Source organism: Corapipo altera, unplaced genomic scaffold (assembly GCF_003945725.1).
Source record: "Corapipo altera isolate COAL_440 unplaced genomic scaffold, ASM394572v1 62, whole genome shotgun sequence".
Lineage (NCBI taxonomy): Eukaryota > Metazoa > Chordata > Aves > Passeriformes > Pipridae > Corapipo > Corapipo altera.
This window is the reverse complement of record NW_020884894.1, coordinates 11,929,569-11,941,594: the sequence shown is the minus strand read 5'-3', so window position 1 is coordinate 11,941,594 and position 12,026 is coordinate 11,929,569. Positions and strand designations below refer to the sequence as shown.

At 44.8% G+C, this 12,026-nt stretch overlaps 1 protein-coding gene across 2 annotated transcripts in view; it reads right to left on the bottom strand.

Moving 5' to 3' along the window:
• The window catches only part of CBFB (core-binding factor subunit beta), a 39,380-nt gene extending 29,511 nt beyond the window's left edge, over window positions 1-9,869 (bottom strand). For both annotated transcript variants that reach the window (XM_027646904.1, XM_027646903.1), the window contains exons 1-3: window positions 9,761-9,869; window positions 9,482-9,568; window positions 5,043-5,159 (exon numbers count right to left, since the gene is read on the bottom strand). In XM_027646904.1, the coding sequence (XP_027502705.1) occupies window positions 5,043-5,159; window positions 9,482-9,568; window positions 9,761-9,838 (282 nt within the window). In that variant the 5' untranslated portion in view covers window positions 9,839-9,869. The remainder of the gene's footprint in view (window positions 1-5,042; window positions 5,160-9,481; window positions 9,569-9,760) is intronic.
• Window positions 9,870-12,026: the final 2,157 nt, after the last annotated feature.

The following is a 12,026-nucleotide window of genomic DNA, read 5'->3' as shown; positions in this document are numbered from 1 at the left end:
ATTGTTTAAGGGTGCTCAGGAAAAGCACCAGTGAGATCTTCCCTGCCCCACGTTCCTGGAGTGAGCAGAAACTAAGACAGAAGAACATGATAAAAATCTGACCCCAAAATATTGTTATCCACCAGGGCATTAAAGGACCAGCTAAAAATCAGTCCAGGACTGTACAGACCTACACAGTGAACCTCACCTCCCCTTCAGATCTGGAAACATCTCCTGTTCTGCAGGAGAAAGTGTTTATGAGCAGGACACCTCCTTGGAAACAAAACAGCCACACATATTAAAAGGTGATCCACAGAGAATTACAAGATACTCCTTAAAGGCTGACAGTTGCTAGTGTTTTAACTAAGTTACATCTTACATGTCCATAAGTTCCACCACACACAAACAGCTCCATGAACCTTCCTTAGGCGATGCCCAGCTCCTCAAGGCTGCAGCACCTCTCCTGAAACACTCTAAATTGAGACCTTCACAATAATTTGAAGGAGCATTAAATTACTACAAATAGAATGATGAAATCTTGATAATTGTGAAGACCACAAGCATCTCACAGCTGAGATGGTTTGCCCTATGTGGTGGCACACCACAGCGTGACCTTTAATTAATATATTATGGTTTTTTTTTTTTATAAATCCTTAACATCAGACACCCTTTCCCACTGATATGGGAAAAGGTAAAATCCTTTTTTCCAGAGACTCACTGAATTGTGGGGAACACATACAATAACTGCAAACCGTGAGAATGTTTTAGATGATGACAGTGCAAAAACCCCAAATACTACAGGACTGAAAATACAGGGACTGGTGGAGTAGGGCTCATTACAGAGAGGGCAAAGAGAGCTGAAACTGTACATTGGCTTTCCAGGCACCCTCACCTTTTTTCAAAACTTAAGCACACTTAAAGAAAGGAAAATGAAAGACTTAATGTTACACTTAAACTCTTCAGAAAATGGTGATGACCAAAGAGATTGAAATAAAACTTTGGACTCAATACATCTTAGCACAGATGTTCAGGTATTTCTCATACATTAGGCTTTCCCCTTCCAAACAAATTCTACTACAAACACTTGTGATCCTCTGTTTGACTGGAAATTGCATTTGCTCAGGAAATGGAGCAGCCAATACACCACTCCAATAATCTGTTAATTGTGGACAAGTTAATCTGTGGACAAGTCCTGTCTATCAAGCCTCTAGTGAGAAAACAAGACACAAGTGGAAAATTGATGCTGTTGCCTGCCATTTAAATATAGTTTTTGTTTAAAAACTATTAAAATATAGTTTTTATTAAAATACAGCACCTTTCTCATGACACTTCTGCTACTGCTGTAATGTTGGCAGCACAGCAGAGATTTTCTTTTCTTTAGATTCACCCAAGCAGTTAACAACAACTTACAGCCAAATAAAGTTCTCAGTTACAACAAAAACCTGCACGAGTAGGAACGTGCAGCATCTCCGAGGAGCAAACTGAAATTCTTTCGTTCTGGCTGGAACAAAGTTAATGGTTAATGAGTAGAAATCCCAGCTCATATGTGACACAGCAGGCACTCTGAATCCATTCCCATCTTGTCTGCTGTGCTCTCCTCCCAGGCTGCAGAGCTCAGAGCACATCTCCCTGCAGTGAGTGGGGAAGGCTCTGGTTTACGAGCAGCTGCTGCCAAGCAGCACAGACAGGAAGCAAAGCTGCACTGGGGTGAGCTGGAGAATAGCATTAGAAATAGTATTAGAAAGGGGAGGGGAAGTAAAGCAACTTCACACACTTCATCAGTGGCCGGTATTTAAACAGCGAGAAAGAATATCTGAGTACTGATGTTCTTTCAAGTAAGGAAGAGCAGAGCTGCATAAACATCTTGAGTAACAAGTGAGAACCGAGGACATTTATCCTGCTGTGAGAGGGACACAAAATGAATCGTGCAAAGAAAGTTGTTCACATGGCTTTTAATAAAACAAAAGGACTTGGAATAAAATGAGGTTTCAAGATGCGCTGAACTCCACACACACACAGAGCTCAGCCTGAAGTTCACACAGCATCAGTATAAAAGTGAAATAAAAATTAAAGAACTTCATTAACCACAATAAAACCAGCCTAAGTAATTAATGATACCAGAGATCCAAGGTGAAAATACAGCTCTCCATTTAATTGCAGGGTTTCATCACGTAAGATTTCAGGCAACACATCAGACTACTACACTGTCTACCTCTGAATTTCTTAACAACACCTATTCACTTATTCTTTAACAAAAAAAAAAAAACAAAAAGAAAAAACCCTGGACACTGGCTGACAACACAAAGGATCATGAAGCCTTTCATGGTTCAGTCCTCCAGAAATGGGACATACACTGAGTCTGACACACCCCACACACACCCAAAATCACAATGAAATACAATGTTCTATGATTTTTATGATCTAGGGACCTATTCTTAGTGCTGTTTTTTCTTTTGCCATGACAAACCTGAAAAATTGCTCAAATACACAATTAAATTTGCTGCAGGTCAAAGACAGCACAGAATGTTAAAGCTATCTCAAAAAAAAATGTTAAACTTGGGTTTAAAATGAGTAGAAACATTAAGTGAACACTAAGCTATCCAATTCTTGGATTAATGAAGACAGGGTATCCACCAGAGGCCTACCCACCCATTGTGAACATCAGATGCATCAAATTAAAAGGCAAATTAAGCATACAAAAAACCCCCTCAGTTAAGAAATACCAGACTGAAAAACCTCAAGCCTATGAAGTATGTATTTTCAGAATCCCAACTTTCACAAGGGTGTTGTTCCTTCCAAAATTCAATCATTTAAGCAGCAATTCCAGCAGATGCTGCATTGGTAGCTTTGTCAATGTGTGTACAAAACTGCTTAGGCACAATAGTGACATACCTTAAATCTGGATAAACTATTTTGGGCCATCATTTGCTTGGCCAAACACCGAAGCAGAATTCCAGAATAAAAATATTCTAGTGTTGGTAAGTTTATCTACATTCTAGATCTCAAACTAATGCCTAAGATAATAATTAACTGACAGCTCCCCCCATAGCCTTTTTTTATTCATATAATTAAAAACATGCCTTGCTGGCATAAATCCAGTGATGAACAAACACACATTATGCACTGCCTCAAGAATCAAAGCTCATAAAACAATGTTGCACAGAGCTACAAAAAATCACATGGTTTTAAGAGACTGCTCGAGCCTATGAAAGAAATTCTTAATAAAGCCAAATGACAAAAATCTAGAGAACAAAATCTCAGACAATTCACATGAAACACTGAACTGTTTCCGTTGATAACGTCAGAAACCCTCTCCCGTTCTGCCCAGACCGTGGGAGTGGCTCCCTTTCAGAGAAGTTCAGTTCTGGGCAGAGCAAGGCTGCATTCATCTGTGATTTACCCAGCAAGGTCTGATTACAACCAGGGATTTGTGATTTGTCCACGCCAGAGTATAACATTATTCCCACTTATCAGTTTGTCCACCTCCAGCCTCATTCAGAAGATTTCTCCTACACATTTTAGTGAGGCACTCTAGAATTGACTGTAAACACACATAAAAGAGGGAGTGGCATTCACTAATGAGGCTCATGTTCTATTTTAATACACAGCATATCTACCACGCTCCTACATGATTAAGGAAACACAAGAAAATGGATGAAGTAGTTCAGTACTTCAAGGATTCATTCAGAGAAAACAAAGTTAAAAAAATCATAGGAGTAAATAAAATTAGTTTTGAACTGGGAAGAAGAGAGACTTCAGTCTTCTTACACATTACAAGAAAAATTCCTCATTCAATTGTGAGCCAGAATCAATATTTTTCAGTAAGAGCCAGATTCAATTCAGCTTCCTTAGCAAAGCAGCCAGTACCCAGACAGCCAGCTTCACTCCTTCTCCCCCAATTTGTCAAACTTCTGCAAGCCTCACAGGACTAAATGGAAAACAATTTTTTCCAAAAAAACTCATTAACTTGAATTCCAAATACCATAACTGCCCTCAGGAATTTTTTTTTCTTCCAATCAAGTTTTCCCACTATAGGAAATATTTATCTTCCACCTAGAAGTATTTAAAAGACCCAATATGCCATTAAACCTGAATAGGCTTCAAGTATTTCCTCCAGCCTGGTAGGTTTGGTAGCATTAGCTGTTTCTTGTTATAAGGGTAGGTAAAAAAATTCAGGCAAATGAAGGATTTTGCAGTCCTTTAAAAGTCTTTAAAATCAAAAAATTATACAGAAATTAGCCTGAAATAGAAAGGCTGTGAGGGCTTAAATGCTGGCCCAAACCCACTGAGGTCTGCAGAAAGTCTCCCAAAGAATTCAGTGATCTTTGGATTAGTCCCAAAGCATCTACAATAGCATAGATAAGAGACAGTGTCTACTTTTTAAAGGTATGTTTTTCCTGTAAAACAAAACCAGCTGTAAGTGATTTCAGCAACTTTATTCTGCTGAGACAAAGCAAGGTTTCTGACTTTAAATCTTATACAGTTTCACAGTAACCATCACTGTCACCAGGGAATTCCAGCTTTCAATATCAGTCTATGGGACAACCACCCCAGAAAAGAGAGATTCAGAAATCAATTCTGAAAGTGATGCTGCTTCTGTGTTAGAGCTCAGGGTGAAACTGAGAAAGAGACTCATCCCACTAAGAGCACACTGACTGTTTGCTTTATCAACAGGCAGCCAAAGACACAATGGAATAACCTGTTGAAAGTGCAAATTTTCATTAGACCACCACAATTCATTGGACAAAGTCTAATTTCTGAACCACCTTAGAAGCAGCTGCACAACATCAAATTTAAATTGTTCCCCAAAATTTTATCACAGCGTGGCAGCAGAACTAAAGTTCTGTTCTTCAGAATAATAAAAAGCCACATTTCCCTGCAGAAACATCAAGATGCTTTAAAACAGAGCGACACCAGATTTTATCCTGCCAGCTTTCACTTGCACTCCCGTCACTACCTACCTGTGAAATACCAGAAATTCTGCATAACACATGTGGTCCATACTAATAACATCAGCAGCACAGCACACAAATTTACTTCAGTCACAACAATTTCCCTCTTACCTTGCCTCCTTCTCTTTCAAAGTCGACATATTCCCGGGTCGGTGTCTGTCGCTGCTCCCCCTGCCAGCTGGCCGGAAAAAACTGGAGAGACAGATTGGTTCCTGTGGCCACAAAAGCCTTTTAGAAAAATCAATACAAACAGGATCAGGGAGCAAGACATTACATAAATTATGCAGGCAGTCATTTATTTTTACATCAGTTTATGTCTTAAGCCAGGCAGCATAGAGAATACTTAAAGTCAAAAACATGCACTCATCATTTTTCTTAAGTATTAAGTTACAAACATCTGATTCCATTTTGACAACATTTGCCATTGGCTGCTTCGGATATAAAATACAACATGGAATCAATACTTCTTTCAAATCAGTTTTGCTGACATTAGAATCTGTCCTTTCAGCTCTGTCTGGATACCCTGCACCAACTTAGTACCTGCAACGTTAAAAACTGCTCATGATTTTAGAGAGGCTGCATATCTCTCAAAGAAGTACTGCTGAGGGAAAATTAACTCCCGAGACCCGAGACTAAGGAACAATTATTTGCAAAAGAAAATTACTTGTCTCCTTTCACAATCTACTTACACCTAGAGAAACACTTCACTGACACGTAAAAACTCCTATTTGATCATCTCCTGGCACGGCTCAGTCAAACCTCACAGGACCAAGTCCTCGTGCCACACTGAGACACCCGTGAAATCCAGCCCAGCAGATGCTGTCAGGGAGAACAGGCAACTGCAGGAATTCTCAGCTGCAGCCCTTTGTAAAATCATTAAAGCGACCGACTTAATCATAATAGAAAAAGCACACATTGCTTTCAAGCAAATAATTTTCTATGATTTCAAATGAAAATAGGTTTCAGTTTTCTTTATAATTCTCTGTATTTATTTGCATATCTTAACTCCAAGCCATAAAGAGTACATCAATTTACAGACATGATATGAAAAATTATTTTTGCAAGTAGAATTTGGATTTGCAGTATTTATACTCTTCTCTGGTACAGGTGAGCACACTGTCCCCTAAGAACCAGAATACTCACACATGCTCCCAGAATATCACTCTACTCAAAATCCCAGGGTTAAATGTAATTTGTTGCAATCAAACAACTGTATTGATTACCATGATCACTTAGATTTAAATGGTCATTAATCTAGAATATAGTTCTTCTTAAAAGCTATACAACTACTACTCTAATAGCTGGAATTTCCTGAGAAGCAGATTTCTTTCAAGCAACCCAGAATTCAGGAACTTTATGGCATAACTGTACTGCTACCTATGACACAATAGCTCTACATGCTATTTAAGATAGTTCCAGTCATGGGCTGCAATGCTGTCTGCCACAGGATTAATACCTCCTACTCTGAAAGTAGCAGTGCTTTGTCTTGACTCTTTCCCCTCTGCCAAGGGAGGCTCATGCTCTGCAATTGGGTTCCATTCCGGGCTATCCTCAATAACAGATTTTGTAAGTTTTCTTTGCTTGTTTGTTTTTTGGTTTAAAACCTCCTGGAAGCATTTTCTCAATGTCATCAAAATTAACAAATTGGTCCTAGTAATACCAAGGGAAATACTGCATTGGTACATTAATATTTGTTTGCCCTACAATGCTCAAACACTTCAATCAACAAAACAGAAGCTTCATCAAGGATACACTTGCACAAACAGGAGGCATCCAAATTGCCAGGGCTGCAGACCATCACTATCAGCCTGAATACCTTGTGCTGTCCCTTGGCTTCTTTGAGGGATTCTATTTATGTACCAACAAAATATTATCTCCAAATACTTGTGACTGTAAGTCTTCACCACTTAGTCTGTTCAAGAACTACCTTCCTACCTCCGAGCATCTTTAGTAAATACGTGTTTTATACTCCTCAATTTATACACTTAAAATGCCAAAGAGTGAGACCTTTTGAGTGTAAACCAGCTGAGCACTGCAGCCCTACAGAGCACCCCAGTCCTGGTGCTGGCTCAGGACTATCCTTGCCTCCTGGGAAAGCCAGCCAAGTGCCCCTGCCTGCCTGCTCCCACCCCTGTGTGTGCTGAGGGTCATGAAAAACGATTGAAAAAGAAGAGAAAATAAAGAAAACAAAAGTACACAAATTCCACATCCTCGTGGAGTCATGCAGGCAACATTCAAACCGTAGGGTATCTAAAAAGCTACATAGATATTTTTTCTCTGGATTTTTGAAGCCTGTTCCCTCCCTTGGAACAGATAAAACCATCCAGTTAAAATACTCATGGGCTTCTCAAATCAAATCATAGGCCAATACTGAAAAACTTGAGAACAGACTCGCTTCTAACCACACAGGACTACACGGAACCCAACATTTTTCGAGTAACAAGCAAATTAAACTAAAAAAAAAAAAAAAAGTCACACCACCAGTTTAGTTTTAAAGTTGAAAGTAGGAAAATTATAATTTTCTATGCAGAGCCTTTTAAAGCCCAGCTTGAAAAGCCATCAGACATTTAAGCCCCAAATTTTGCAAAAAGCTTATCAGGTACTACAAGGGTGACCTGACCCACACGTAGACAACGTAAATACAAGCACCTTCCAAGACAAACCAAACATGTGAAGGTATTTTCAAGTTATCAAAGCATTACCAGTAAACATGAAATCTTATTTAACATATTTCACCAGTGTTACTTCTCATAACACTGGTAATTACTTTTTTTATTCAATCAGGAGCTATTTGACAGACACAGCCAACACCACACTGCCGGTTCTACATCAAATCCCTAAGCTGTTCTCTCTGCTTTTTTGTCTGCTTAAAAATATGTAAGGTCATTTGCAAAGGCTCCCTTTGGAGATAGAAGAATAAATCCTTGATGTCTGGAAAAACATTCAAGACTAAAAAAAAAAAAAAAGAAAGTAAAATTACTAGCTCTTTTTAACATCAGTCATTACACACATTACATTTCTAAATAAACCTGACTACTCGTGCCCTGTTCACAAAACAAAACCAGATGTTTCAGATCAAGAAATATAGAGCCTGTTTTATAATTAAGTAGAAGTGAAAATATGTAGAACAGGCATCACTGGTAGCTTCCAAGGGCTGAAGCTGTGGTAGAAAAAGACAGCAGCACGCTTAGAAGTACAAAGGTGAAACTACAGCGATTTCCTATTTATACAAATAGCTGCATGGGCTGCATTAGCAAGGTGGTTTATAAGCTACATGGGTTTTTTTGTTTTTTTAGGGAGGGATTTGAGTATATTATGCACTTTCACCTGTACAGGAATTTCCAATGCTAGCCAACTATGTCTTCCTTACCTACCTATTGTTTCCCTGGTGACTCCTTAAAGGAAGCAAACATGCACTATGAAAATTGAACGTAAAACAAACAGTAAAATTAAGAACCTGTCTACAGAGAGCCTCTCACAAGATAATATTACAGGTTCTAAGACCAGCGGTAACAAGCAGGGTTAAGATTCAGCCAAAATAAAGTTACTCAGTAAAAGGTAATCACGTTCTTGAGTGTGCAGCCTTTTACTGACAAATGCAAATGACAAGACCAGCTAAAGTAACAGGTATTTAACTATTTTTGTTTGGATGTCCACACGAGTAATTTCATTGTGTGTAAAAATAATTTCCTTGTGAATTGACTAGTAATATATACACCACGTGAAATTAAAGAATGCTCATAAACCAAACTTGGTGAAAGTGGGGTTTGTTTTCTATTTTACCTTGTCTTTCACTACATACTGTAAATGAAAAAGAGGTTACTTCTGCATTTTAATAGTCAAGAGTTACAAACTTGGTAAAATGCTATGAGCTACTGATCCTATAGAAGCAACCTACAGCAGATCAAATCAGGAAATACCGAGGCAGCTCTTGACTACTCCGAGCCATACTTCATCTCACTTCTTAATTCAGAAGAGAGCAGTCTGTAACTAACCTTAATGAATGAGAAAAACGGGGCTGAAGTTGCAAGTTTCAAAGCCTAATTCTAAAAGCATTTGATTTAGCTCACAAATACATCAAACAGCTCACCCAAGGCTTTTAGACAGCGCCTTCTGAACAATGTTACTCATTTCTGAAGGCTACTGTTTCCGGAGAGAAAAAAAAAAAAAAAAAAGAGAGAGGGGAAAAAAAGCTGAATGTTGAAATAAGCAGCTGGTAGCTGCAGCACGTGTCCGGGGAAGGAGCACAGCCCGTCCGCAGTGCCGGGGGATCTCCCTCCCTTCCCTGTCACTCCGGACGCGGAGCGAGCCGGCCCCTCGGAGCGGAGCTGCTGCCGAGCCGGACACGAACGCTGCCTGCCAGCGAACCCCTCCTGCCCCTCGCTGTCTGAAAGGCGCCCGGTGTCACCCCGCTCCCTGAGGAAAACTTTCCCCCCGTCCCGTCCCGTCCCGGGCCCCGCGCAGCCCCCGCCCCGAAGGCTCCCGCAACTTCGGCGAGCGGGGCCGGGAGCGGCGGCGGGGCCCGGCCGGGGCAGCGCGGCGCCACTTACGATCTCGGAGCGGCCGTCGCGGCAGGCGTTCTGGAAGCGGGCCTGCCTCTCCTCGTGCGGCCGGTCCCTGAAGCCGGTGTATTTAATCTGCGGGGAACAGGGCGCGCAATCAGAGGGGCCAGCCCCGGCGATAAGGGGGCAGCGGAGTGCACTGACTGCGCGTCCCCGCCCGGCTCCGCCGAGCCCCGGGGCTGCCCCGGCCCCTCCGCGGCCCGCGGAAACTTTCCCCGCGCAGGGAGGGAGGGAGGGAGGGAAGGGGGAGCCCCGCCGCCGCCTCACCTCGCACTCGCGGCTCAGCTTCCTGAAGAACTCCTCGTTCTCGAACTTGCTCCGCTGGTCGGGGACAACCCGCGGCATGGTGGTGGGGCCGCCGCCGCCGCCGGCTGCCCTCCTTCCTCTCCCTCCCTCCCTCCCGCCCGCCCCGCGCTGTCCCAGCCCCAGCGCTCGCCTCGCCCTTTGTTAGCCCCCGCCGGCGGCGCCCCCGCTCCCCTCCTCCCGTGCCTCCTCCTCCTCCTCCCGCGGCGCACGCGGAGCAGCCGCAGCCGCCGGAGCCCGACGCTGCCGGAGCCCGACGCCGCCGCTCCCGCCCCCCGCCCGCTCCCTCCCTCCCCGCGCTCCGACTTCCTCCCGCTCCGGACTCGGCCCGAACAGCCGCGCCATTCACAACTCCGCGCCGCCGCCGCGCATGCGCCCCGCGGCCGGGCGGGGGGCGGTGAGGGGCCCCCTCAGAGCCCGGACCCGCCGGGCGGGTCTGCGCCGGGGCTTCCACCCCGCGGTGCTGCCCCGCTCCCTGCCCCGAGGGGAGCGGCCGCACCCCCGCGCCCCGGGGGCGATGGGGCAAAACCCCCTCCCGGCGGGGACCCGGCCGGGCCCCGCACCTGCCGCGGCGTGAGGGCGGGCGGTGGGCGCGCCGTGTCCCCCCCGCCGGGGCGGCCGTGAGGATGGGGCAGGTGGGGAGGGACAGCGCCGGTCTCGCACCGGCCTCCTCTGGCTCCCTCCCCCGGATCAGTGAGGGCCGGCCCCGGGGGCAGCATAAAGCCTGGCGGACCCCCAGCATGGTCCCAGAGCCCCAGGGATGGTCCCAGAGCCCTAGGGATGGTCCCAGAGCCCTAGGGATGGTCTCTGAGCCCCAGGGATGGTCCCTGACCCCAGGGATGGTCCCTGAGCTCCAAGAGTGGTCCCAGAGCCCCAGGGGTGGTCCCAGAGCCCATGGGGTGGTCCCTGACCCCGGGGATGGTCCCTGAGCCCCAAGGGTGGTCCCTGAGCCCCAAGGGTGGTCCCTGAGCCCCAGGGATGGTCCCAGAGCCCCAGGGATGGTCTCTGAGCCCCAGGGATGGTCCCTGACCCCAGGGATGGTCTCTGAGCCCCAAGGGTGCTCCCTGAGCCCCACTGATGGTCCCAGAGCCCAGGGGTGGTCCCTGGGCTGTCACTGCTGTCAGAGGACACAGCCCGCTCTCCGGCTGCCACCCCAAACGTGGTGCCCCAGCCCCTTTGCCTGCCCGGTGGCCGCTGCAGAGCCCCACACCAGCCTGTTCCTGAGGGGAGCAGGAGCACCCACCGCCACCTCAGGAAGCCCAGCAGGGCTGCTCACTGTCTTTGAAGTCGTGGTGTCAGCTCAGAGAAAAAAAACCCAGCACTTTGCTTTCCCAGCTCTTGGAAAGTTCACTTTCATGCTAAAAACACAGCAGCCTGAACTTTTGATTCTTCATCTTCACAAACATGCACTTTGCTGGAGCTAATTCAGTCATGAAGCACAGCAGGACATACATCACGTGTCCCTAAATCCATTTTTTCATACATACACTGATTATACCCCAATAGCTCATTGCAGTTACAGCTTCCTTGTGAAGGGAAGTGGAGGGGCAAGCAGTGATCTCTGTGGTGACCAGTGTCAGGACCAAAGGAACGGCCTTACGTTGTGTCAGGGAGGTTTAGGTTGGATCTCAGGGAAAGGTTCTTCCCCCAGAGGGTGGTCGGGCACTGCCCAGGCTCCCCAGGGCAGTGGGCACAGCACCAAGGCTGCCAGAGCTCCAGGAGGGTTTGGACAACGCTCAGCCACTGAGATCAGGCAAGATCCTGGGGATGTCCCATGCAGGGGGAAGAGTTGGACTCAATGATCCTTGTGGGTCCGTTCCAACTCAGATTTTTTTCCCTGCAATCACTCCTCTGGGTTTTTAACAGCTCTGAAGCATCATAAGAATGGCTGCACGAGCCAAAAAGTTGTTGGATTACTGCAATACCTATTGCCAACGTAAAAATATTAGAGTGTATTAGATCTTTTGATAAAGAAATGAGGTTTTCTAATCTCTCAGTATTACAATCTTAACTTTACACGTAGTCATGCAAATTGAAGAGAGCAATGCTAAGGTTAGCCAGAAGGCATGATTTGAATGAAGTATGAGCAAATTAATTAAAAAAATGAGGGAAGCATCTGTATCCCCTAACTAATTATATACAGACTTCATAAAAACAAACTTTAGACTTTTTTTCTAAATGTAGAAAATATGCTTAATACATTTCTGATCAATAGGAACTGCAGATTTAG